Below are 25448 nucleotides of genomic sequence, written 5' to 3'. Positions count from 1 at the left end.
TCCTCTGCCTCTGCCCCTCCCCTGATTCCCTTCTCTTTTCAGCTGGTCCTCATGGCACTCTCTTCTCCCACAGACCACACCGTCCTCCAGAAACCATGGGTGTTGCTAGACCCAGCTGGGATTCTGCCAAGCTTTGGTGCTCAGTCTAAGACAAGGGCTGCCTTCCAGCCCTGCTCGCCCAGCCTGTCATGGCCACACGCCGATGCCTCCCGCTTGTGTGGGGACACAGGGCACCCAGCCCCAACCCTGAGAGGTTAAGCAAGGCCTTCTGGCTCCATTCCACAGGGACACTGCAGGCCCTGGGCTCCTTTCAGAGCAAGAGCAACTGATGACATGGAAGAAGCCCCTACCCACCTGTCTACTTGCCCGGCACTGCCTGCTCCGAGACCCATGCCCTGGGCCCTTCTGCAGGTGCCAATCCTGTGAGCTCCTTCCCATCCCCCTGGCCCAACACTGAGAAGGTTCAGTCTATCCCCATCATGTGTGAGGTGATGCCCACAATCAATGAGGGGGACCCCCTGGGACTCCCCCATGGTGCCGATGCTGACGCCAACTTTGAGCAGCTGATGGTGAACATGCTAGATGAGCGAGAGAAGTTGCTAGAATCCCTTCGGGAGAGTCAGGAGACTTTGGTAGCCACACAGAGCCGGCTCCAGGATGCCCTTCACGAGCGAGACCAGCTCCAGCGCCACCTGAACTCTGCCCTCCCCCAGGTAAGGTTACAGACTCTCCCCTCCCCGCTTCTCCGTTGAATTCAACACCTTTGGCCCTTCAATTTCTGCATCTATTTGCATATCAGATCCTGGGAATTTGAAGAGTGTTTTTGTCCCCATGCTCCTACATAAACCCTTTTCCTCCTAAGTATCATTGCCTAGATTGGAGAAATGAATGCAGATGGAAAATTCAGCCATGAGTGCCCACAGTAGGGAGCCCAGGCTACCAGTAGGTGGCACCCTAGACTGGGAAAAAAAATAAAGCAAAACAAAAAAAACAACAAAAACCCCACATCCAGAGACCAAGAGTTGACAGAAGGAGGAGTCAAGGAAGTTGGTTGGGAGCAGTCTTAGAGACCATCATTTCCAGTCTCCCTGTGGCACAGATGAAGATAAGAGGGCTCACACAGCTAATCATAGGCTGAGCTGAATCTCAAAAGCCTGGTGTCCTGGCGACCCGTGCCATGGTCCTCTACAACACCACCAGCAGCTAAACCTTAGTCACCATTTCTTTTGCACCTTCTGTGGGCTAGGCTCTCCATAGAGATTATCTCAGAAGATTCCCACAAGGAAGCTCACTCAGCACCCCTATCCTGATCTGCCAATGGTGATGCCAGTGGTGATGCCTAGGGGTGTCAGTCAGTTGCTATGCAGGTAGTTGCTATGCAGGTAGTAGGTAACAGTGTGAGGGCTGTGTACCCCTGGACCCTCAAGACATTGCCTTTTTCTCTGCTTTTTTCTATGTTAACACATGGACTCTGGAAATCTGAGTTGCTTCCTGCTTAAGTACCCATTGGGTAGATATTCTAGGGGTGGGGTTGGGGGTGGGGGTATATAGTTAGAGGCTGGAGACAGGAACAGGAGCCTGAGTTATCCCACAGCTTGTCAGAGAAGGTGTGGTCTGCCAGCTCACCAGGTCCAGGAATGCTGGGGTTTGTCTTTCTGTACGTACAGTGCATAATCTACTCGGCCATCCTTCCTTCCACCTCTTGTTGGGGGAGTGGTGAGTTTCAGTGCATTGCACAGACCACTCTGAGCCAGTGGGAGTGCTGCTTGGGTTGGAGAAGCAGCCCTGCAAAGCCAAATAACCCAAGCCTCAGCTGCAAGTCCCTTCTCCCAATTCATGGAGAACCAGGGCTTGGCCTGGACTGGTGAGTTCCAACCCAGGGGCCTAGAGTCTTGTGATGGTCTATGTCTAAGAATATGGACCCTGGCGAAGAGAAGGGATGGCTATGTGGGTCCTGTATACGTTGCCCATCATTAGCTCTGGGTGATGTATGCAAGGTTACCTAGCTAACTGGGGGAGAGCTGAAATTTGATCCCAGGTCTTCCCAACCTTTTATATTTGAAGCTTCATGAGAGGAACATAGTGATTGGTAAGAATTGGATGCTTTTCAGGGAGGCTTGCTTCCTTCCAGAGTCTAGAAAGCCCCTGAGCAGGCTGAACCCCTGGGAGATGGCCTTTGGCAGTGGATTATGACCTCATGGGGGTGACAGAGAGTTGGGCTGTGTCAGGGAGGGAGTCCTGCCTGGTGACTGTGTGGTTCTTAGACAGTTTGTTGGTATTTGGAAGCAGCAAGTCACTCAGGTGGTTTAGGTCTTACGGTACATAGCAAAAAGCCATGAGAGAAAAGTTTGAAGACCAGGAGGAGTTTGTACTTTGTTTTAACTTTGTGGACAGTATTGTCTTTTGGGGGATTCTCTTGGCAGCTGTCAGATGAGTTAGAGCTGGAAAGGGAGGATCCAGCATGATAGGGTAGGGAAACAAGGTAGCTCACAGCGGGGGCCAGAGGGGAGGAGAGCATTATTAGCTCACTAGGGATGGTAGCATGAGGTCTTAGTATGCCTTCAAGTCTGTTCTCTAGGTAAAAGTGTGTGTGTGTGTCCGTACGGTGTGTGTGTGCGCAAGCTAGAGGGCAAAACAGTAGCAGGCTCAGGCCTCAGCTTCCAGATAACGAAATATTTAACTTTCCTTCACTTTGGCTGTGGCTGTAATAGAAAGGTAGTAATCAAGGGATAGGAGGAGAAGTCCTCAGTTTTTCCTGCTCTGGTCCCTTGCCACTTCCCACAACTCTTCTATCCCCTTTGCCTGGTCTGGAGTGACAAAGGGATGCTGTGTTGAGAATTTTCCCTGTAGTGATGAGTTCTCGGTGGTTAAAGAAGGCCGTGGAGGAAGGGTGGGCCCCCAGCCTCTACAATATGCTTAGACTTTGTGGCCACAGGGTGCAGCTACTCATCTGAGAATGTGATTTGGGATGGAATGATGCCATCAAGCTGGTGGATGTGGTAGGCCTGGAACTCCAAGGATAAGCACTCTTCCCTAGTTGCTTGTCCTGAAAGAAGAGCAGGGCTTAGAAAGATCTCTCCATGGCAGTGTGGAAGAGTGTCTCCTAGGAAGGAACAATTAATCTATGAGATCAGATGCTGAGCGGTAGCCCTGGCTTGATTGAACAGGGCTCCCAGAATCCAGGGCTGACATAACAGGGCTGTGTGCCTTCCTATCCTAATGTAGGTGGGTCCTTTGACCTGTTTGTTTCACTGGCCATGTGCAGCTTGCAGAGCCCCTGGGAGGGGGTGAAAGAAAGCTCCCTGGGATTCTTGCACATGTGAACTTTATAGCACCACGCCTTCTAGTTTCTGTGTGGGCTTCATTCTATCAGACACAGTGGCACTGCCCTCCATGATTCCAAAGGAGCTGGCTGTGGAATTGCTGGAGAACTATGAAGACCGAGTGGGAGGGAGAATGTATCTGGTCACTGGTGACTGGAGGGGAGCCCTTGCAACGCTGTCTTGGTGACGTCATCATGTCCGTGTGCAGTGTTGTTCCCTGGAATCCCAATGTTCTTCACCTCTGGGAGCTCACATTAGTTGCAGACTTCCTGCCCTGCAATGGGGACAGGCTGGGATTTGAGGGAGGTGGGTCCGTAAAAGTAAGGGATGAGTGAGAAAAGCCTTCCGTATACTTGGGTGTGCAGGGTGCCAGTTGGAGGTGAATCCCAAGCACTGAGGGGCTCTGGGGCCTTTCAGGAATTTGCCACTTTAACTCGGGAGCTAAGCATGTGTCGGGAGCAGCTTCTGGAGCGGGAGGAAGAGATATCTGAGCTGAAAGCAGAGCGGAATAATACAAGGGTAAGTAAGGGGTAGCCTTGTGTGTGTATGTGTACTACCAAAAGAGCAGGCAGCACCCTGGCCAGGTAGGGTCTGCCTCCCATCCTGGGGTCTTGGACAGACAGACTACCTAGTGCCCAGTACTGGATTCCAACTTGTGGTTCCTGGGTCATGGCAGGGTTGAAGTTCTGAGAAGGAGGCCAGGGTAGCCGAGCTGGGGTCGGGTGTTTAATTGAGAAGTAGCTATTCATGGACACTGTACCAGGTGATCCTGTGGGCCCTGCTTTGTAGTCCTTGGGAGCACATGCCCATTTCCCTCCTCCCCTGTCCTCCCTGGCTTTTTACCAGCTGCTTCTGGAACATCTGGAATGCCTTGTGTCCCGCCATGAGCGGTCACTGCGGATGACAGTGGTAAAACGCCAGGCCCAGTCACCTTCAGGCGTCTCCAGTGAGGTGGAGGTGCTGAAAGCCCTCAAGTCACTATTTGAGCACCACAAGGCCCTGGATGAGAAGGTACCCACCTGCTCTACCCTTTTTCTCAATCCACCCAGGCTTCGCTGAGTCTTCTGTGCTCCTTCCTGGGTTTCTCTGCACCTGGTGTTAGGGACCTTGTCTTCCAGCAGCAGGACCCCTCCTGCCAGTGGCCTAGTGTCCAATCCTATCAGGTTCTCTCCTGGTCCTTTGCCTCTCCACAGGCCCTTCACATTCTTTCTTGCCTGACAGTGGCAGACCAAGCCTATGCGCCCCAGCCTGAGTTCTGTGGAATAGCTTTGTTCTCCCATTTCTCTCACCTGGGCAGGTGCGAGAACGGCTCCGGGCAGCACTAGAGCGCGTTACCACCTTGGAGGAGCAGCTGGCAGGAGCTCACCAGCAGGTAAGCTGCTCCGCAGCTCTGAGAAATCCAACCTGTCCCATTGCGTTCCTCATCAGGTTTCTGCCTGTTGGGGCTGTTGGTAGCTGAAGCTGGGCCAGGCATTTCTTTCCAGGAGGTTATTGACTCATTGTATTTTGGGGGGTGGGGTGGGGTGGGGCTGTGTCTTGTAGGTATCTGCCCTGCAGCAGGGGGCAGGAATTCGGGATGGAGTGGCGGAAGAGGAAGGGACCATGGAGCTGGGACCAAAACGCCTATGGAAAGTGGGTAATGGGGAATTGGTTAGCAGGAGCCCATATTCCACAGGACAGGAATGGGAGGTTTTGCCTGCCTAGGTTCAGGAGGATATTGCTTGGGTTAAACTTGGGGCATTCTGTAATATTTCCATTTTTCTTTCCCCTCCTCACTACTTTGCAAAATCATCTATAGATTTTCCATCTTGTGCTAATGCACATGATATTTGTGCCTACACATCTTCCTTATGTGTCAGCATCAGGCAAGGTTCCTTCTATCTCTGAGCCTTTCTAGCCCTGGGTTACAAGAGGCAGCGCTAGAAGGAAACACTAGAGGCAAGTGTTTTTTTCAAGAGGTAGACAGGAGAGCATTGGCCATTATCAGGAGTGAGCTACTAGGTTCAGTGGGAAGAAGGTGGACCTGGACCTGAGCTCTAATAGGACAGAGATATGACCTGTGGGGCATGCATTCCTTTCTCCCAGCCTCCCGGGGATGGAACAGGGTGGGGTGTGGGATTCTCTGGCTGCTTGGCTGATGGTTCACTGTCCCTGGAGGATGACACTGGCCGGGTGGAAGAGTTGCAAGGACTCTTGGAGAAGCAAAACTTTGAGTTGAGCCAGGCCCGTGAGCGACTGGTCACCCTGAGTGCCACTGTGACTGAACTTGAGGAGGACCTGGGCACAGCCCGCCGAGACCTCATCAAGTCCGAGGAGCTGAGCAGCAAACATCAGCGGGACCTCCGGGAGGTAGGTGAGGGCCCCAGGCCTGCTTGCAGCAACTGCATCTTGCTGGGCACAGGTGTTGGCATTCAGGAGGGTGTGATTAGAGGTCTAGGCAACAGCTGTGGAGGAGAAGACTCAACACTTGGCAAGGTCCAGTATGAGGTGGGAGACGGGAGGGTTGGCTCAAGGCCAGAAACTGACAAGAGGAGTACAGATCAGGGCCCTTTCTGGACTGTTGCGGCAGCCAGATGTTAGTGGGGGAGGTACACATGTGAGACAGGCAGGGAAAGGCTGGTGACCTTTCCTCTCTTACCTTCTGCTTTGCCCAGGCTCTGGCTCAGAAGGAGGACATGGAAGAGCGAATCACCACACTGGAGAAGCGCTACTTGGCTGCTCAGCGAGAGGCCACATCCATCCATGACCTTAATGACAAACTGGAGAATGAGCTGGCCAACAAAGAGTCCCTGCACCGCCAGGTAACTCCTCTAGATGGGCTGGGGTGACACTAGGGGAACTATCCCTTGATGGCCTAGGATCCCCTGGGGTTCTGCAGGTACACCTGGGAAAGAGGAAGTCAGGCACCTTGGACAGGAAGGAACCAAGGTTCCTCTGGTCTCTCACCTGTTCCCTGCTGAGGCTGGGGTGGAGATGGGGGCCTGCTGTGCCAATGTGCCACCTAGCCTTGTTTTCCCCTCTCTACTGCTAGTGCGAGGAGAAAGCCCGGCATCTGCAGGAGCTATTGGAAGTGGCAGAACAGAAGCTGCAGCAGACAATACGCAGGGCAGAGACTCTGCCGGAGGTGGAGGCAGAGCTGGCTCAGAGGATTGCAGCCCTCACCAAGGCAAGTGGGCCAGGGCCCGAGATCTTCTACCATCTCCTGTATCCTAGGCTCTTATGGAGCCAGGCAGGGTATGAGGAGAGTGGGGAACATCTCAGGCCAGGGAGTTGCTCCCCACAGTGAGATGCCATGAAGCAGTGGAAGAGTAATCCTTGCTTTTGTTACCTCTCACGACAGAGTCCCATTCCGTCCTCCTCCTCTCCCCTCCGCTGCCCCAGACAGGCTTTCTCTGTGGAGCTCTGGCTGTCCTGGAGCCTACGCTGCAGACCAGGCTGGCCTCTAGTGCAGATCCACCTGCCTCTGCCTCAATGGTGCTGGGATTAAAGGCGTGCCCCACCACAGCCCAGTTTAAGACAGTCCTGTAGGGGGAAGCCACTGCGTAGACATATCTATCTGTACTTCTTACAGCACTCCAGTTGATACTTCTTGTTTGAGGCTGCAGGATTTTCATCTCTGGAAGGATACAACCCAAGGAGAGATACCATCAAAGTCTGTGTATCTCCAAAGGGGAAGCAGGTAGAATTTTAGGCGGAGCACATCTTTTGTTAACAAATTGAAGCCTTCTAGGCATAGAGACTACCTCTGGTTGCTTGAAAGTCGAAGCCTTGGAATGAATTAGAGGTGGATATAGATTTACCTAATGGAGAGGTGACTTTGTGGTGCAGTAGTCCCTGAGAGGTGCACAGGCTAGGCACCGGTGACCTTTGGAGAAGAGAGGGAATGCATGGACCTAGACATGTGGCAGCTTAATCAAAGAGTTCGGGAGCCTTCATTGATGGGGAACTGTGTGTGTGTGTGTGTGTGTGTGTGTGTGTGTGCAGGTGCTAATGCATGATTACCATAGCTACCTCCCAAACCCTGGGGTAAAGGCAACCAGTGTTGTATGAGCACTTGACCCAGAGCCTGAGGCTTAGAGTTCTAGTGTAGCCCATGGGTGTTCCAAGGACTGAACTCACAGCCTGATTGTGCCTCTGAAGGCTCAGGCCCACGTCTAACCCCGCTGATTGGCTCTATGATCTGAGAATAGTTAACCTCTCCCCCAGTGGGCCTCAGTTTTCTTGCCTCTGTGATGGTGGAGTCGGCGAGGGTAGCCCAGACCTAGAATGGGGCACTAGATTTAAAGTATAGTAGAGGACTGTGTGTGCGGGATGCTGAGCAAAAACTGACAAGAGGGAGGGGTTGAAGTGATTCATGTGTTCCAGGGAGTAATAGCAGCAGGAGGATTTTCAGAAAGGGTTTACTGACTGTAAGGGATGTAAGGCTCTGGGTACAGAGACAACGGGGTCTCCATTTCCGGAGATAATGGCCAGAAAGGGAGAACTTTCCACCTGGGCTAGTTTAGTAGTAAAGGCAGCAACCACAGTGAGGCTAGCACTATGGCATGCTTCTCATACGTCCACGTTGACCATGGGTTATTCCCTGTAGTCCTTGTGAGGGTCTAGTGGGTGTAAGTTTTAGGGTTAGCCCTGGGTGGGAAGAATAGGGGGAAAGGTGGTAATAGTTCTGCTCCAAGACGATGGGAAAGAGCTGGGTTTCTGTCGCTGAGACCCTGATCCCTAAGACCACCTTGACACCAGGGTATGTGGTACACGGGGCCTGAGTGGAAGGAACAAAGGCCTCCAAGGTAGCTGACTTATCCCTGCACCTAGGCTGAGGAACGTCATGGCAACATTGAGGAACATCTGCGGCAGCTGGAAGGGCAGCTGGAAGAGAAGAACCAGGAGCTGGCAAGGGTGAGGGCACCAGTCAGCCATCTTGGCCTCCTCTCTGCCCGCAGGGCTGGCCTACAGGGTGGTCTGTGGAGGGGCACAGAAGAAGGGCCAGGCTAGAGAGAGAGAGATGCAGGAGGAGGCTTGCAGATAGGGAGGAGCTGGTTGGAAGAGCTGGAGAGAAGGGTCCCAGAGGGCAGATAAGGGGACAGGTGATAGGCATATAGAACCCTGGTGGAAATAGATGGTTCTGGACGAGGGCAGTGACAAGGCCTTGACGTGGCCATGGTACAAGATGGGTGGGTGGGCTGTGCAGGTGCGCCAGCGGGAGAAAATGAACGAGGACCACAACAAGCGGCTGTCGGACACCGTGGACCGGCTGCTTAGCGAGTCCAATGAGCGCCTACAGCTGCACCTCAAGGAGCGAATGGCTGCTCTGGAGGAGAAGGTGAGGGGATTGGATGGGCAGGGTGAGCATGGGGCTGTGACTGTCTGAAAGGGCCGAGTCAGCGCGGAGCCCAGCTGACTAGAGGAGTGGGATTGTGAGAAGTTAGTGTGCGTGGTGACTGGGGGAGGGGGCCATATGAAGGCACAGGAGTAAAAGGCCACCTGGGCCGCAGCTGGGGAAGGGAGGAGCATTTCTAGCCAGGGAGGGCCATGCTGGCCTGGAGAGGTATGCTGGGAGGAGAAGACACCTGAGAGCGGGGTCACCGGCTAGTCAGGGCCCCTGGCTCACAGCTGCCCTCCCTCAGAACATGTTGATCTGGGAGCTGGAGAGCTTCCAGCATCACTTAGAGGAGCTGCATGGCCACAAGGTACCCAGCTGCTGGCCAGCCTTGCCCACGTGTGAGGGCCCCAGGCATAGCACCTGGCGTTCATGCAGCTGCTATGTGCCAGCCTGTCTTAGTTCATGCACACATTCTGCCATCACCCTCCACTGTTAACCAACATGGTAGCTATAGACAATATATATTCTGTATCCACTCAGAAGCTGGAGAAACCGAGGCTGTGGGCATAGGCCACAGGGTTGTCTCAGAGTCTGGGCCCCTGAAGGGTCTGGTGGAAGCCTCTAACTTCTGTGAGGAAAGGTTCCTACGTGCTGGGAATAGCAGCCACTGTCCTCAGCAGTGTGTGGCACAAAAACCCAGTCCATTCTGCTGCCTGGCTTAATTTGCCTTGCATTTGTCTAGTGGTGAGGGTTCAACTGTCCTGTAGAACTCTTCTCTAGGCAGGGTCCATTTCTGACCTGGTCCCTGTGTCAATCTTCTGCTCATTTTCCAGTCACACCTCTTTTCTTTGGTGTCATCTGTGGCCCTAGCTTGGGGCCATTGTCTTTGGACTTTGCAGTGCATTCTTCTACTTTTCCCCAATTCTATTCTCCTCTTTGCCCCTCTCTGACTTCTACTCTCCCTTCTCTGCCCCTCCCTGGCCCCATCCCACTCTGGGTCTGCCTGGCACAGGGCCGCCTGTCTGAAGAGATTGAGAAGCTGCGCCAAGAGGTGGACCAGCTGAAGGGTCGAGGGGGGCCGTTTGTGGATGACATCCACTCCAGGTACTAGAGTGTGGGACTCAGTGCATGCTTGGTTATGGTCCTTAATGGATCTTGAGAAAGGAGACTCCCTCACCAAAGCAACCCCCAGGACCTCAGGGTCTTCCTTCTATTGAGGATGGGACCCGGGGCTCAGGCAGCTTGGTTAGTCCTTCAGCTCTCGGGATGCTTAGAAAGGGCACACATGTCCTCTAGGGGGTGCTGGGAGGCAAGGAGTTGGTGGTGCTCCTTCTCAGCTGTGGGAGTAGGCCGAGCTTCCTGGATCCTTGCCTAGGGCACGCCCTTGAAGGGTCCGCTGAGTTACAAGCTCTTCCCTGTCCCGCAGGACCCCCTGTAGAGTCCAGCACTCAATGTAGCTCTTCTGAGACACCTTTAGGTGTCTTTAGGATTGCTGTTTGAGAGGCAAGGCCACCCAAGTTCAAGTAGGAGGCGGTGACAGAGAGTGAACCGAGGCAGCAAGCCCTCCTTCCTTTTGGAAATTGAGATGCTGTGTTCCTCATGTGGCCGTGGCATCCCTCTACCTGAAAGCATTGTAAGATATAATGAGTGCAGCTTGCAGCCATACTTTGTGAAGCAGTTGGCATTGAACTCAGTTCTCAGATCAGCATCGTCGGGTGAGGATGAAAATGTCTGGATGCAACTGCTGAAAGTTCTTGGCTCCTGGTTGTCTCTGCAAATCAGAGTCTCTTAGACACACTGTTCCCTTCAGGCCATGTTCTTGCTGTATCAGGGAAATGGGCCTTAGCTATTAGGAAGGCAGGTAAGGGAAATATATACGTATATGTGGATGCGCAGTGCTAGAATGAGGGGAAAGGGTGCTGGGCTGGAGGTGAGAGGCCTCCGGAGGTCTGAGGTGGTGGATTTGCAAGTGTCATCTTCAAGTTCACCAGAAATTCTGCTTTTGTGTAGGGAGGGCGGATGAAGAGGAGATAGTTGGGATCATTCTGATTTCTCCTTTCCTATTGGTTGTCCAGAAGGAACAGGCTCTCGGTAAATGAGAATTGATCCGGAGCACACCATGCCCTTTGCTATTGCTTGTTTTCCTTGCTGACTGGGAATTCTTGGCTTTGCCTGTAGAGGCACTAGACCCCTCACAGAACTGAGGTGGGGGCTGGGTAGGAGCTTCCTCTTTATAGGTACATAACATGGGTGGTAGGCTCCTGGGCTCCATCAAGGCTTCTGGGCTGAGAAGACATAGGGTGGAAGTGCCACAGACCCGAACATTGTTCCTGGGACCTTAAGCTCTTGCACCTGGGATAGACACGTGGATTCGCTAGCCTGTATCTATGATGTAGTTTTGGTGTCTCCAAAGCTACCTGGGGATGTGGATTTTAGGTTGAATTTTAGCCATCAGGAAACCCACAGAATGCTGCTAGAGAGAAGACCAAGAAGCAAAGGGCTCCCGAGTTAAAAGGCCCGTAGAGTTCATCTCTTTGGATTTCTCTTTGTCTCCTGGGCCAGGAGCTCTCCTGCATGGCTGCGGTCACAAAGCCCAAAGCCCTCCACTTGAATACCTCTCTGACAGGGAGGTCAACTTTTTTAAAGCATCCTAACAGTTCTTGTCAGTAGAAGGTCCTGCTCATGCCAAATGGACCACCGCTCCCTACAGCTTCCTCCTCTGGGTCCCAGTTGACCCCTAAGCAACAGAGCGTAAGTGGAACCTCATGCCTCCATGGCAGCTCTTCTGATGTTCGAGACAGCTGTGTCCCAGATCACTTCTCTCCATACTGGCCATTCCCCAGTCGTTGGACCTTCTGAGCTGACGCCGAAAGCTGGGGCTGTCAGTCTTCAGGGCCTGTCTTTTCCCTCCTGCCACTCAAGGTCACATGTGGGCAGCACATCAGATGTGAGGTTCTCTCTGAGTACAGCGACGCATGCGCCCCCAGGTCTGCATCGCCACTATACGGCGCTGAGGGAAGAGTCTGCCAAGGTGAGGGGTGGAGGGATGTGTGTCTGGGTCTCCCTGGGGAATTTGGGGTCAGTTCGGCCGTGTGTCTGGCTCCAGTTACACAGACGACTGGCATGTGGTACAAAGCCTTGCCCAGCCTTCTTCCCTGTCAATGACAGCTGCAGGCTTGGGGCTGGGGCTCTTGTCAGCTGCAACAGCTGTGACCTCCCTCCCCCACTTGCCTTGGCCTCCCAGTGGGCAAGAGGTAGGGGTGGAAGACAGCCAGTGGTCCCTGAGGCCCCACTACAGCATGTGTGCGTGTGCCTGGGTGTGCACCATTCATTTTTGGTGGCCAGAGAGGGGGCTTCAGGGGTAAAATGGAATTAACAAGCTTCCTGGAACAAAAGCATGGCTTATAGTGGTGAGGAGAGAGAGATGACAGATTAACTGGCTCTGGGCAATGATACCTGAGAAGCACCTGTGGATTTACACTGTTGCCCCAGGGAGATGGAGGGGTGAGCAGTGAGAAAGAGAAGGGGCAGAAGAGGGCCAGCTGCTTTCCAATTGTCAGTCCTCATATGTTCTAGGGCCCTAGAAGGTAGGGAAGGAGAAAGAGGGAACATTTATTCTGATTGGGAAAGATTTATCTTTACCTCTGAGAATATCCTAATCTGACTTCGGTGTGTAGGTGTGTTAGCATACTTGGACGGCTGAGGCAGGAGGATTGTGAGCCAGTTGGGGCAACATGACAAGAATCCACAGAAAGGAAGGAAAGAAAGGAGGGAGGGAGGGAAGGAAGAAGGAAAGAAGCAAGCAAGCAGGCAGGCAGGCAGGCAGCCAGGCAGAGAGGCAAGGGGACAGGCATGCAGGCAGGCGAGTCTGAACACAGACTGATGACCTCTTCTTTTCTCCATCTCCTTATTCTTTACTCTGCTGTTTACAAGAACAAGCAGTTGCCCAGTTGCTCCCGCTGTGCAAAGGAGGCAGAGGCTACAACACAGCCCTGAGGGGACGAGGGGGACATGGGGCCTTGGGTCAGAGAGGCTGTGTTAGAGCCCTCCTCTCACCCATTTTCAGCAGCCTACATTTTCAGCAGGCCTCCAGAGATGGATTCCATGGGATGGAGGTGGGCAGACTCCTACCCCCTAGCTATCCAGGGATCTTATTGCTGCTCCTTTCATTTTCTAAGGACTGGAAGCCATCACCACTGCCGGGGGTGTTGGCCACCACCACACCTGCCTTTGACAGTGACCCTGAGATTTCTGATGTGGACGAGGATGAGCCTGGTGGCTTGATGGGCACTCAGGCTGATGTCATCTCACCCGGTGGCCACTCTGATGCTCAGACTCTGGCCATGATGCTGCAGGAGCAGCTGGATGCCATCAACCAGGAGATCAGGTGGGGTGGCATGATGGCTGCAAGGCACCCGGGAGGACTAGCCCTTTGTATTGGGGCACTGCAGGGAAAGGATTGGCCCATTTCCCATCTTGCATCTTAGAGCCACAATCCAGGGACACTCTGTGGGCACCAGGCAAAGAGTTGGCCTAAGACCCCAGAGGGGCAGGACTACAGAAGACTCTAGGTGTCATCTGTCTCCTCTGGGCTGGGAGGTGGCTGAACTTGGGAAGATGGAACTGTCTGTGTTCCAGATATTCAGTATGACCATGAAGAAGCCAGCTTGGGGTGGGAGCTTCGTCAGTGTTATCGTCAGTCGAGAGGGTTTTAGTGATTTGCTCATGGCCACATGTCAAGTGGCTGAGTCAGGAGCCAAGCTCAGGTAGAATCTCTGCCCAGTGCCATGCCTTTTCCTCTCTAAGGGCACATCAAATAGAACAGGAGACAGGGAAAATTGTCAAAGCCTTTACTTCATCCTGCGTATTTTAGTGAGCTTATTTATAGTACTGTCATGCAGTGAGGTAAAAAGTGACAAGCTGTTGAGGTCAATCTTTCAAATTTGAGAAATCAGTATCAAGACACACATGCTAACACAAGACTCCAGTGTTTAACTCTGTAGAGTAAACCAGTAGCCATAGCTACCATTTACCATCACAACTGATTTTCAAAAGAAAGGACATTTGAACAGCTTCAGAGGTGGGAAGGTGTTGTCTCAGAATAAGGACATATCTCTCTCTCTTTGAAGCACAGTTGGCATCTTTCCATCTGTGGATGTGCATATGCATTCACACCTCTGAGTGCCCCTCAGGCACAACACACCATCTCCCCATGCTTCTCATTCTCAGGGCAACAGAGGAAACCTCATTAGGGGTTGGCGTGAGTAAAGAGGATCCCATAATGGCATCTACTGAGAACATGAGAGACAAGAGAGCAAAGCCTGCTGAAGGTGTCTCCTGTCACTAGTACAGGTCAGGGATTCACACTGAGATGGTTCATGGTTCATTGACCAAAGTGCCTCCTTCCGGAAATTGGCTTTTGTTGAACTGGGAAGGTGGCTGGCCAAGAGAGCAGGGAACGCTGGTGGCAGCTGTAGGCCTTGCCCACCTTGGTGGTGAGTGCAACACAGAACTAGCAGCTCCTCCTGCTTTGTCTTCTGAGCTAATGGCTATGTCTGGTGTGCTCACCTGCAGGATGATCCAGGAGGAGAAAGAGTCCACGGAGCTCCGTGCTGAGGAAATTGAGACTCGTGTGACCAGTGGCAGCATGGAGGCCCTCAATCTGACACAGCTGCGCAAGCGCGGCTCTATCCCCACCTCTCTGACTGCCCTGTCCCTGGCCAGTGCATCTCCTCCACTCAGTGGCCGCTCCACACCCAAGCTTACTTCCCGAAGTGCTGCCCAGGATCTGGACCGGATGGGGGTCATGACCTTGGTGAGTCTGTGCAGTAGTTGACAGGCCCTGCGATTCCTAGGCCTGTCTCCATCATTCTGGCATCTTTTTCCTGTGACATGACATGCTAGGTCACCAGCATGCCCTTCTGGGTAGCAAAGGGTTTGTAACATCTTCCCTGCTCCCTCCTTTGGATGATCACAGTAGGCTTAGAGCCATACCCATTGTCCAGCTGCTCTCTCTTCTTCAGAGGAGATTTATCTTTCCAGGTGCTCCATTCTGCTGTGGTACTTTTTCCAGGCTGGTGTGCATCCCTGATTCCTCTGCTCTCATCCTAAGCAGGCTCGCCCTTTCCTCTTTCTGTTTTTCAGCCCAGCGACCTAAGAAAGCATAGGAGGAAGCTGCTGGTGAGTGCTTCCCGACACCCAGGTACTAGTGGGTTACTGGGTTACCCGCTCCCAGGCCCTTCCCTCTGGGCTTCTGCCCCTGGTCCTGGGGTCTGAGTTTACCTTGAGAGGCCACAGCCCTCTCTGCATCATTCTCTGGTTTTCTGATCCTCTGCCTTGTCTAGGCTGGGTAGGCAGGTCCCAGCTCTTTTCCTCTACCCCCTGACAACCCCACTGTCTGTTCAGTCGCCAGTGTCTCGGGAAGAGAACCGAGAGGATAAAGCCACCATAAAATGTGAGACTTCTCCTCCTTCCTCACCCAGGACGCTGCGGCTAGAGAAGCTTGGCCATCCTGCCCTGAGTCAAGAAGAAGGCAAGAGGTAAGTGGGGCAGGCTGCACTTCTGGTCTCTATTCCACAGCCTCTGAGAGGCTGAATCTCACTGTCCTAGGTGCTTGACTGCTTCATTTCAGTTTGGGACACCATCAGGGATGGATGTTCCCACGTCTCCCTGGTCACCTGCTTTGCCACACCCCTTCACCCCCACCCCAACACTGATCTGTAACCCTTTCCCAAACTCTAACTTCCACCTCTCTTCCTGTAATTGAAGTATGTTTCTTCTTATCCATCCCCTCCTGGCTGTCATCCTGTAGTGCCTTGGAGGGTCAGGACAGCAATCCCAGCAGCAGCAACAGCAGCCAGGACTCTCTGCACAAGGGCGCCAAGCGCAAGGGCATCAAGTCATCCATTGGCCGCCTGTTTGGGAAGAAGGAGAAGGGCAGGCTGATCCAGCTGAGTCGGGATGCCACAGGCCATGGTCTCTGACCCCTTCACAGCAGAGGGTGGGGTGGGCCCTGGGGAGTCAGCAGCAGAAGGGCCTGCTTCTGTACAGCCTTGCTTGCCTGTCCTAGGGCTTGTGGGTGGGAACCATGTGCCACCAGCAGATGGAGGTGTTCTCAGAGATATGTCATGCTGGACTGGGTTACCTCATGAGTTGGTGGGTTCCTGTGCCTAAAAGTGCCAGGCAGTTGCTGGTGTTCTCTGACCTGGCATGCTGCAGCAGGGAATCTGTGTGGAGGCAAAGTTGGCTCACTGCAGCTGCTTCCACTTTGGAGCATTTCTGATGGACATTATAGGACCTGCAGAGCAACTGTCCTAGTTTTATTTTATTCTTTCTTTCTATCTATCTATCTATCTATCTATCTATCTATCTATCTATCTATCTATCTATCTATCTATCTACCTGTCATCTATCTCTTTTAGTTGTGTTCAGTTAATCCTAGGTCTCTTGGGCTATCCAGGCTCTGTTTTCTGGCCCTCCAGGCAGTGTCAGTTATGGGCTCCCTCTCGTGGCCTGAGACTCAAGTTGGACTAGTTAGTTGTGTCCTAGATCTTAAAGAGTTGGATCGACACTAGACCTTACTTCTAAGTACGTCTGGTTTTCACAGGACTGAGTATGAAAACTGCTTGTTTGTCCCATTACTAGCGATTGAATTCAGGGCTTCCTGAATCCTGCCATTGCACTACATCCCTAGGTCTCTGTTTATTTTAAGGCTGGGTTTCACTGTGTTGTTCACATTGGCCTTGAACTTATAATCCTTGAGCCTCAGTTCTCAGTAGCTGGGATCATAGGCCTGAACTATCAGGCTGGGTTCTAATTATAACTTTTGTTCATGCATGTGTCTCTGTGTGTGTGTGTGTGTGCGCGCGCGTGCTCAAGACAGATCCTTGCTATGTAGCTTTGATTGGTCTGGTACTTGCTGTGTAGCCCAGGGTGGCTTTAAGCTCACAGTAATCCTTCTGCCTCTGCTTCCTGAGTCCTTTGATTACAAGTTCTGTGGCCTAGCAGCGTTTTTTGCTGGAGAAAATGTTTGGGCAGGAGTGGCTCTTCTGTCATGTGGCAGTGCAGAGCTGCAGTCATGCTTGGCATGTGGGGCACATAGTAAGCATTTGCTTTCTTTTACCCTTGCTCCACTTCTTTCTTTTCTTCCTTTCTCTCTACCTCCTCTTCTTTCCGACATTTTCCCATTCATTTATTCACACATTAACCCCAGTTCAGCACCACATAAGGGGACATTGTGCCATAGCTCAGGAGGCCTGGCAGCTGATAAAAAGGGGAAAATAAGGAGATTATTCGAAAACACTGTGATAGTGGAGATGGCCCAGGTGCTTCAGGACCCAGCAGTAGCCATGGAGGGGTTGGGGGAGGGGACAGGTTTCCTCCTGGGCAGCTCTGAGCTGAAGCAGGGTTCAGCCAAGACAAGAAGGGGGGTGCAGGTATAGCTTGGGGAAGAGGCCTGTGTGTGCCACTGTCTGCTCAAGTAGAGCAGGGAGATGTGGAAAGATAGGGGCAGAGGAATGGACGGCTAGCTCAGACCAGCTCCTGACCCTAAGAAAAGAGTCAGAAGTCCCCCAGAGTGGTTGGAGCATTGGTGAATCACTCGGGAGGAACTTGATCAGCTAGAAGAAAGGAACCCTTGGACCTAAATGTATAATTAGCCTTTCCTGACTTCACATCCTTGGGAAGGTGTGAATCAGAACACGGCTCTCTGAGTGAAGAGAAGGATGGGGAGGATGGGAGAAAGGCAAAGCAGGCAAGAAAGGAGTGTGACGCCAGCCACAGGAAGGTCGGCTCGGGGGCAGAGGCGTGTTTTGAGAAGCTGTGTGATTTCTTGTTCCTCCTGCTGCACCATCACCTAAGCTTGTCAGTGCTGCAGAGTATTTCTGCATTATCCACACCTGCTGCTGTGTGAACCAGAGTGACCAGGCCTATAGTGGCTTCAGTGACAATGTCCTTTCGCAGGAATTCTCCAGAGTTTTCTTGTGAATCTGGGAGATTGTCAATAGGAGAGAGTGAAGGGGGTTTCCCTTTGTAGTCTGTACAAGTGGAGAAAGAGCCTGGAGAAAGAGCTTGGTGTGCAAGAGGAAATCCAGAGAGAGAGAGAGAGAGAGAGTGTGTGTGTGTGTGTGTGTGTGTGTGTGTGTGTGTGTGTGCAGTATGTGTACACAGAATGAGACTGTTAGGAAATGAGGGCATATGTATGTGGAGCTGCATAGAGAGAGAGAGGCAGAGGGAGAGAGGGAGATACACACAGAACAGGTCTCTCCTTCACGTACAGATAAATAGTAGATAGATAGATGATAGATAGATAATAGATGGTAGGAATAGAGATAGATGACAGCTAGATAATAAATAGATGATAGATAATAGATGATAGGTATATATAGATAGATACTAGATAGCTAGGTAGGTAGATTTATAAGTAGATTGATAGATAGATGATAGGTAGATAGGTAGGTAGGTAGATGTATAAGTACATAGATAGATAGGTATATAGATAGATAGATGATAGGTAGGTAGGTAGATGGATAAGTAGATAGATAGCTGGATAGGTAGATAGATAGAGCTGCAGTGAGTGCAGCCAGAGAGATTGCCCAGGAGATAGATCTCTCAATAGTTTCTTTATCAAGTCAGGATCATTTTTTTTCTGCATTCTTGTCTGTGTCCATTCATATTTTCTCTAGGGGCCTGCTTTGCACCCTGGCTTAGAGAAGTAGTGGGCTCTGTCTAGTGTTCTAGAGTGGGATGACCCTGGTCCATCTCTCTGGAGAATACTCCTAGGGTTGAGGCTCCCCAGGGCATGAATCAACCAGTGCCACTCTGGGCCTGCCTGGATTGCAGCAATTTGAGGAGTCTGCCTTGGGGATAAAATGGGGACCCATCAGATTTGGTTGGGTTGTTCTATGCTGAGGAGGAAGCAGCTGCTGCTGCTTCTGTTTTCTTGGTTCAGGCAAAGGCAGAAGGGCTACTGACATGGCCATGTATTCCTTTCCAGTTCTTCTCACAGAATCCGAGCTCAGTCTGCAGGAACCAATGGTACCTGCCAAGCTGGGGACCCAGGCAGAGAAGGACCGGCGACTGAAAAAGAAGTAAGAGCCTCAGGCCAGGTGCTACTAAGGTGGCCCAGGCCCCTAGCCACTTTCCTTCCCCTGTTGTGAGCTCAGAGAGATAGAGCTTGGTCCATGTGGGCACATCTGAGCAGCCCTGTGTTGAGAGCAAGGCTTTAGGATGTTCCTTGGGAACAGGAAGCAGGAAGCCTGTGGGAGAGTAATCTGGGACCCATGGTTCTCTTGCAGGGCACATGGAGATGGCTAAGTCAGTGTGTGTGAGGTGTGAGAGCACTGTGGGCATGGAGGGTGTTCCTGCCCCACTTCGAAGTGTCATATTGCTTCAGGCATAGAGCAGAAGAATCCAAGGGTGGGGAGCTGGGGAAGTGCCAATGCCAGCTCTTGGCCCAGACTGGAGTGGTCCCCAGGACTCATCCTGGTTGAGAGAAAGAAAGATTAGTGAGCCTGTTGTTCCTCCCCCAAGACACCAGCTGCTTGAAGATGCTCGCCGAAAAGGAATGCCCTTTGCCCAATGGGATGGCCCCACGGTAGTCTCCTGGCTGGAGGTGAGCCTGGGCAGGGGAGATGCTCTGGGATCTTGGGGCAGATGCTCTGGGATCTCGAGGGAAGACCATGTGGGGTAGGTTTCCCCATTCCTACCCAAGTCAGGACAGTCTTCTGTGAACCTCAGTCACTTGTGTCTGCTTTTAGGGTTTGCTTTGCACTTTGGTTTGATGGGATGAGGACTCCCAAGCGGCAGCCATGGTGTCCCTATAACTTTACCAGAGTGTTACTGCCAGATAAGAACATATGTGCCATCCCAAGAATAAGGGGATGGATTAAGAGATATCAGCCTTTCACAGGCAGACCGACTCTTCCATCAGCTGCCCCAGGAGTAACCACCCAAATGATGCTGAGTTGTTTCCCTGTGCCCCATGTCTGTAGCTCTGGGTAGGGATGCCTGCCTGGTATGTGGCAGCCTGCCGGGCCAATGTCAAGAGTGGTGCCATTATGTCCGCCTTGTCGGACACAGAGATCCAGCGGGAAATCGGCATCAGCAATGCCCTGCACAGGCTCAAGCTTCGCCTGGCCATCCAGGAGATGGTGTCACTGACCAGCCCCTCAGCTCCGCCTACCTCCAGGACTGTGAGTAGCCTCCTTCCCCCTCAGATCCACAGAGGCCCTGATGTAGTGTTTGCATAGTCTCCCATTGGTCTTCAGGAAGATGGGAGCATCGAGCTCTGCTTTAACTTCCCATCTCCGCAAAAGGTTCCTCCCCCTGGTCTTCAGGAGAGTAAGATGTTGATTCTGGGAGGGTCCCAGCAGGTCTGGTTCCCTGCCTTCCATGGGCCACCCATAGGCTCCATTTCCCCTTGCCTACCTGACAATAATTGCAGATCTCTGGATAGTTTCTAGGATGGACTGCTTAGAGCTAGACTGTGGGGAGTGGCTAGCTGTGCCCATGGGAGGTAGCCAGGAGAAGGGAGTGTCGTATGTGGGGCCTCCTGCTGGGAGTCTTGAGGGTGGGCCCATCAAGGACCAGGATGCTTTCCTGTCTGCCTGCAGTCTTCAGGGAATGTCTGGGTGACACATGAAGAGATGGAAACTCTGGCAACATCTACCAAAACAGTGAGTCTGCCCCTTGGCCCAAGGAGCCGTGACACCCATGACGATTAAGTGGGGGGTATGGGAAGCCCGAGGGGCTGGCAGAGGCTAGCATCCCTGTTGTTTCTGGTTCTGTTCTCAGGGTGGAGGATTGTGGGCAGCATGAGACTGGGAATCATGGTTGTATACATTGGAAGCTCTGTTCTAGGGGTCATAAGATCCTTAGCAGCTTTGGGCTACAGAGGGATCTTCCCTTCTATGGGCCTGAGTCACAAACTCCATGCTCTTAGCTGGGTCCATGGTGGATCAGGAGGGAAGACTGGCAATGCCTGGCATCTTGCTACCCCCTAGTCAAGCCCCAGGAACTGGGAAGCATGTTTTTGTTATACAAATTTGTACCCCTCACCACAAACATATATGTATATATCAGCTTTCTCAGCAGTCCCAACAAGCTTTTCCTGGCCACCCCCTAGCTGCTGGGGTGTCTTTCCCACTCTTTTGAGGATGCCTGGGTGGAGGCTCTGGGTTTCTTGACTTTTGTGTCTCCCCTGACATGCGGCACTGGTTCCTGCTAGGACAGTGAGGAGGGCAGCTGGGCCCAGGTAAGATCCCTCCCTTCCTCATTAGAACTACTCCCAGCAGGTCAGGGAAGAACCTCTCTACTAGGCTCTCTGAATGGCACAGTGTGTGTGTCACAGTGTGAAACATGTCACACCCCAGACAAAGTTTCTTCTCCCAAACTCCCTTTTCATTCCTTTTCTGCTTTCGTAGGATGGCAGGTGAGGAGTGCAGGGTGTGTGAGTGGGGCTGGGCCCCCAGCAGGCCAGACCCTTCACTGTCTGACTCCCTGTTCATGAACGATGAGTCTTAGGTTCATGAATCCACTTCCATTTCTTATCCTTCCAAATGACACTCTGGTGAATGAGTCTTCCAGTCATCTACCTCGCGAACAAATATCTACTGAGCATGTACTAGGACTGGCCTTTCTAAACTCAGATGAGTGGAGGGCTAACACTAATGAGCAGGTTAATGGAATGCAGGGACAGTGCTTACAAGCAGAGAGCAGTGTGGGATAGTGCCTCCTATGCTGGAGAATGAAGCAGGGCAGCCTAGCTTGCACTTGCTGACCACACCATGGACAGCACATTCTCACACTAAAACACCAGAGGAATCAGAAATGTAATGTGAAGTGAAATAAACTGCAAAGCTTTTCTTTGTGTGTTTGTTTTGTTTTTGTTTTTGGAGATGAGGTTTCTCCATGTAGCCTTGGCTGTCCTAGAACTTGATTTGTAGACCAGGCTGGCCTTGAAATCAGAGTTTCACCTGTCTCTGCCTCCTGAGTCCTGGGATTAAAGACATGAGCCATCACCGCCTGGCTAAAGCTTTCTTTTTCAGAGTAGAAAAGTGGTAGACAATGGAGTATAGCAGTTTTGTGTGGGAAGGGCAGGGGACTGGGTCCAGAGAAAAGGGCTAGTTATGAACTTTGAGCTGACCACAGAGGATAACTTCATTTGATGGTAATAAATTAGTAATAAACATTACTGTATACAATTTTACATATATCAGCATGTAAAATTTCCTTTTAAAATAGGACTTTTCAGTCTGAAAACATCAAGTGGAGTAAGAGGAAAGTGGTTGCTCTCAAAACTGAAGCTTTCTAGAGCGGAGCAGTCAGTGAGTCCCTGCTTGCTCTCCTCCCGAGGCCATGCTGTTAGTGTAGGCCTCATGAGACAAAATAACAGCGCGAGCGGGGACGTCCACAAAGGCCCTGGAGAATTCCTCGTGCGATGACCAGTCCTCAGGAAACAAGCTGGCTCTTCTGGCACAGGCTGCTGTCCTTGGCTAACATTTAGTCATTCCTGGACTGTGAGGCCCCCACTCTCAGAGCCAGGCTGTCATCCTCTGCAGATCCACCTGCCCTGGCCTCTCCTCCAGCTCAGCAGGCTTGAGGCTAACTGAAATAAGCTGACAAGTTGTACACACACCACTACACATTGCCTTCTAGAGGTGACAGGAAGGACTCTGGTTCTTTTTGGTTTTTTTTTTTATCCTTAGACAGTCACTTTTGTTCGTTGGTGTAGACCAGAAGTTCTCAACCTGTGGGTCGCAACCACTTTGGGGGTCAAATATCAGATATTCACATTGCTCTTCATAACAGCAGCAAAATTATAGTTACAATAATAGTGAAGAAATAATTTTGTGGTTGGGATTCATCACAGAATGAGGAACTGTAAAGGGTTGCAACATTAGGAAGGCAGAGAGCCACTGCTGTGGACAGCTGATACTTGAGTAGAATTGGGTCATTTTGAGATCCTGGAATACTTCTGTGATGTCCTGTGACTACCAGATCCTTAGTACAAGTAAACTGAAATGGCATTGAACTGCTCTCTCTCTCTCTCATGGGTGGAGGGTAGATTGGTGTTTCTCCCAAACAGATATGCCACTTGTAACCTGTTGGCACTGCCTGCCTCCCTCCCTCCCCCATGTCCTCTTCCTTCTCCTGTCCCCAGACCCTGGCCTATGGAGACATGAATCATGAGTGGATTGGAAATGAATGGCTGCCCAGCCTGGGGCTCCCTCAGTACCGTAGTTACTTCATGGAGTGCCTGGTGGATGCGCGCATGCTGGATCACCTCACCAAGAAGGATCTGCGGGTCCACCTCAAGATGGTGGACAGCTTTCATCGGTGAGCCAGGGCCACCTCCCTGGTGTGTGGCATTCTCCCAGCCCTGGGGGCCTGTCTTTTGAAATGGCGGGGCCCCTTGTCTCTTTCCAGGGCCTGTTTTGGGTGGTAATAAGTGTTCCTGTTATGAAACTCATGGTTCTTGTCTCATTCTGCAGTTTGTGGATTTGACCCTGTCACCTTTAACCCTTAGGACAAAAGCCATTTTTCATTAGCATCACCTCTGAGTTTCCTCTCATTCTGAGTTTCCTTGCCTGTGTTTGGGCCGGCTGCATTCTCTGTCTTAACCAAGAAGGCTTCAGTGAATCTGGCATTGATGCATTTCTTCTAGGTTGTGTGATAAAATACCCTGTCTAAAGCAACCTAAGGAAGGAAGGAAGGAAGGGCTTATTTTAGTTTGCATTTCCATGGTCCAGCCCATTATGCTGGGGAAGTGAAGACAGCAGGAACTGGAGGCAGCTCGCTTGGCATTAGTGTTAGGAAGAAGAGGGAGATGGATGCTTGCGTTCTGAGGGCTTCTCCCTTCTGTACAGTCTAGGACTCCAGCAGGGAACGGTGCTGCTCACTTTTGGGTAGGACTCATACCTCAAGGCTGTACTATGTCAGAGGCCAACCCCATGACTTACTTCACCCAATGAGCCTCATACTTCCCAAGAGTGCTGTGACCTTTCCACACAGTACCGCCATCTGGACACCAAGTGTTCAAAAACACGAGGGACCACCACCCTGTCACAGGGGCAGTGGGCTTGATGCACTTTTGCACCCTTGATGGGAGTTTCTCAGCTTTGGACCTATGTCCCTTTATGCGGAATATATCACACATTCCTTTTCTTCTTTTGACTGGAAAGATCTGTCCAAATGTGTCACGGTAGAGGTCCCAAGCTGGTAGCCTGTGAGTAGAATTTGACTTATAGATCCATTTTGTTTGGCTGACGTGTTTTTGAAAATCATGAATTTGGTTGCCAGTGTTTTGCTTTTGTTTTAATTTTTATTATTTTATGTTTATCAGTGTTTTGCCTGCATGTATATCTGTGAACTGCACATGTGCCTATTGTTTGTGGAGGCTAGAAGAGGACATCTGATCCTTTGGAAGTAGAGTCACAGACCATTGTGGGTCACTATGTGGGTGCTGGGAATTAAAACAAGGTCCTCTGGAAGAATAGCCAGTCTCTTAACCTCTGAACCATTTTTCCAGCCCCCATTGCTGATGTTCTAACAGTAGTTTTTATCTGAGTGTCTGGAGTTCTAGCTTCTTTTGATTTTTTTTTTTTTTTGAGACAGGGTTTCTCTGTGTAGCTCTGGCTGTCCTGGACTCACTTTGTAGACCAGGCTGGCCTTGAACTCACAGAGATTCACCTGCCTCTGCCTGCCAAGAGCTGTGATTAAATGTGTATGTCACCATGTCTAGCTCTGGATTCTTCTCAAAGGTGGAAAGCTCTGTGGGCACACTGTAGTCTTGACACAACAGTCCCTCCATCCTGCATCCCAACTAGCTCATTAGCAACAACCAGTATCATTGCAGAAACCTGGTTTCAGCAGCACTGGAGAGTGAGGTTGGTGGTGATGGAGTTGCTTGTGTTAGAAGTTCTTACCCAGATTTCTATAGCCTCACTTGCTACTTAAGCTCTGGCTTTCCCTCCAGTAGATAGTAAAATGGGTGTTTGTGGCTTGTCTAGTTCATTCAGGACTTGGTGGACATCTTCCAGTTGATACATCATAGAAATTTAAATCTGGACAGGATCTCGTAAACTTTTTCATGGGCAAGGAAGCTGAGGCACAGGAAGGAGCAGTAGCTTAGGGATGATGGCAGAGAACAGCAGAACTGTCTGAGGGCTCAATCATAGTCCTGAGCCCCTTACTTCCCCTTTCTGACCCCACAGCAACTTGTAAGGGCTGCAGGGACGTTAAGCTATGTCTTCTCTGCCCCTCAGTCCTTGCTGGGGCTGAAAGGGAGTCTTTGTCTTTGCCTGGGAGGCTGCCAGGCCCAGCTGCACCTGTCTCCTCGTGGCTGATTGATAGGCTGGGAGCTGTGCTACTCCTCTGCCAGTCTGGCATGTGCCTGGACTGCTGCAGCATGCCCTCCAGTCTTACCAGGATGGTGGGAGCCCTCCCACAGCCCCACTGTGAGGAGCGGGGAGAAAGCCAGCCTGCCACCAGGTCATAGAGCAGTTCCGTGGGTCCAGGGCTTTAGGTCTCTGAGGTGTCACCACACATCTCGCCTCTGCCACTCACTCTGCTTCCATTCTACTCAACAGTCTAAAAGCATGTTCTTTTTTCCTGTTGGAACTCAGGGACAAGGACTCTGCAGCCCATACTGGCCTCAAACTCACAGCACTCCTCCTGTCTATGCTTCCAAATACTGGGATTACAAGTGAGTCCTTGTGCCTGGTCTGGGTATTTTCTTCCTTCCTTCCTTCCTTCCTTCCTTCCTTCCTTCCTTCCTTCCTTCCTTCCTTCCTTCCTTCCTTCCT

At 51.6% G+C, this 25448-nt stretch overlaps 1 protein-coding gene across 2 annotated transcripts in view; it reads left to right on the top strand.

The window, feature by feature from the left end:
- The window catches only part of Ppfia4 (PTPRF interacting protein alpha 4), a 49204-nt gene that overhangs the window by 11190 nt on the left and 12566 nt on the right, over positions 1-25448 (top strand). For both annotated transcript variants that reach the window (XR_008719074.1, XM_055598094.1), the window contains exons 2-24: positions 74-713; positions 3741-3842; positions 4170-4334; positions 4621-4695; positions 4866-4955; positions 5481-5672; positions 5978-6124; positions 6355-6489; positions 8136-8219; positions 8512-8643; positions 9656-9747; positions 11566-11674; positions 12822-13030; positions 14218-14458; positions 14788-14823; positions 15049-15182; positions 15455-15618; positions 18638-18731; positions 19174-19255; positions 19635-19835; positions 20256-20318; positions 20870-20896; positions 22805-22980. Coding sequence is in view for 1 of the 2 variants with exons in the window: in XM_055598094.1 (XP_055454069.1) it covers positions 480-713; positions 3741-3842; positions 4170-4334; positions 4621-4695; positions 4866-4955; positions 5481-5672; positions 5978-6124; positions 6355-6489; positions 8136-8219; positions 8512-8643; positions 9656-9747; positions 11566-11674; positions 12822-13030; positions 14218-14458; positions 14788-14823; positions 15049-15182; positions 15455-15618; positions 18638-18731; positions 19174-19255; positions 19635-19835; positions 20256-20318; positions 20870-20896; positions 22805-22980 (2984 nt within the window). In the remaining variant the exon portion in view is untranslated. The remainder of the gene's footprint in view (positions 1-73; positions 714-3740; positions 3843-4169; positions 4335-4620; positions 4696-4865; positions 4956-5480; positions 5673-5977; positions 6125-6354; positions 6490-8135; positions 8220-8511; positions 8644-9655; positions 9748-11565; positions 11675-12821; positions 13031-14217; positions 14459-14787; positions 14824-15048; positions 15183-15454; positions 15619-18637; positions 18732-19173; positions 19256-19634; positions 19836-20255; positions 20319-20869; positions 20897-22804; positions 22981-25448) is intronic.

This window comes from Psammomys obesus, unplaced genomic scaffold (assembly GCF_907164565.1).
Source record: "Psammomys obesus unplaced genomic scaffold, mPsaObe1.curated_primary_1811, whole genome shotgun sequence".
In the NCBI taxonomy this organism is placed as follows: Eukaryota; Metazoa; Chordata; class Mammalia; order Rodentia; family Muridae; genus Psammomys; species Psammomys obesus.
The sequence above is the reverse complement of the archived record's forward strand: the minus strand, read 5'-3'. Positions and strand labels throughout refer to the sequence as shown.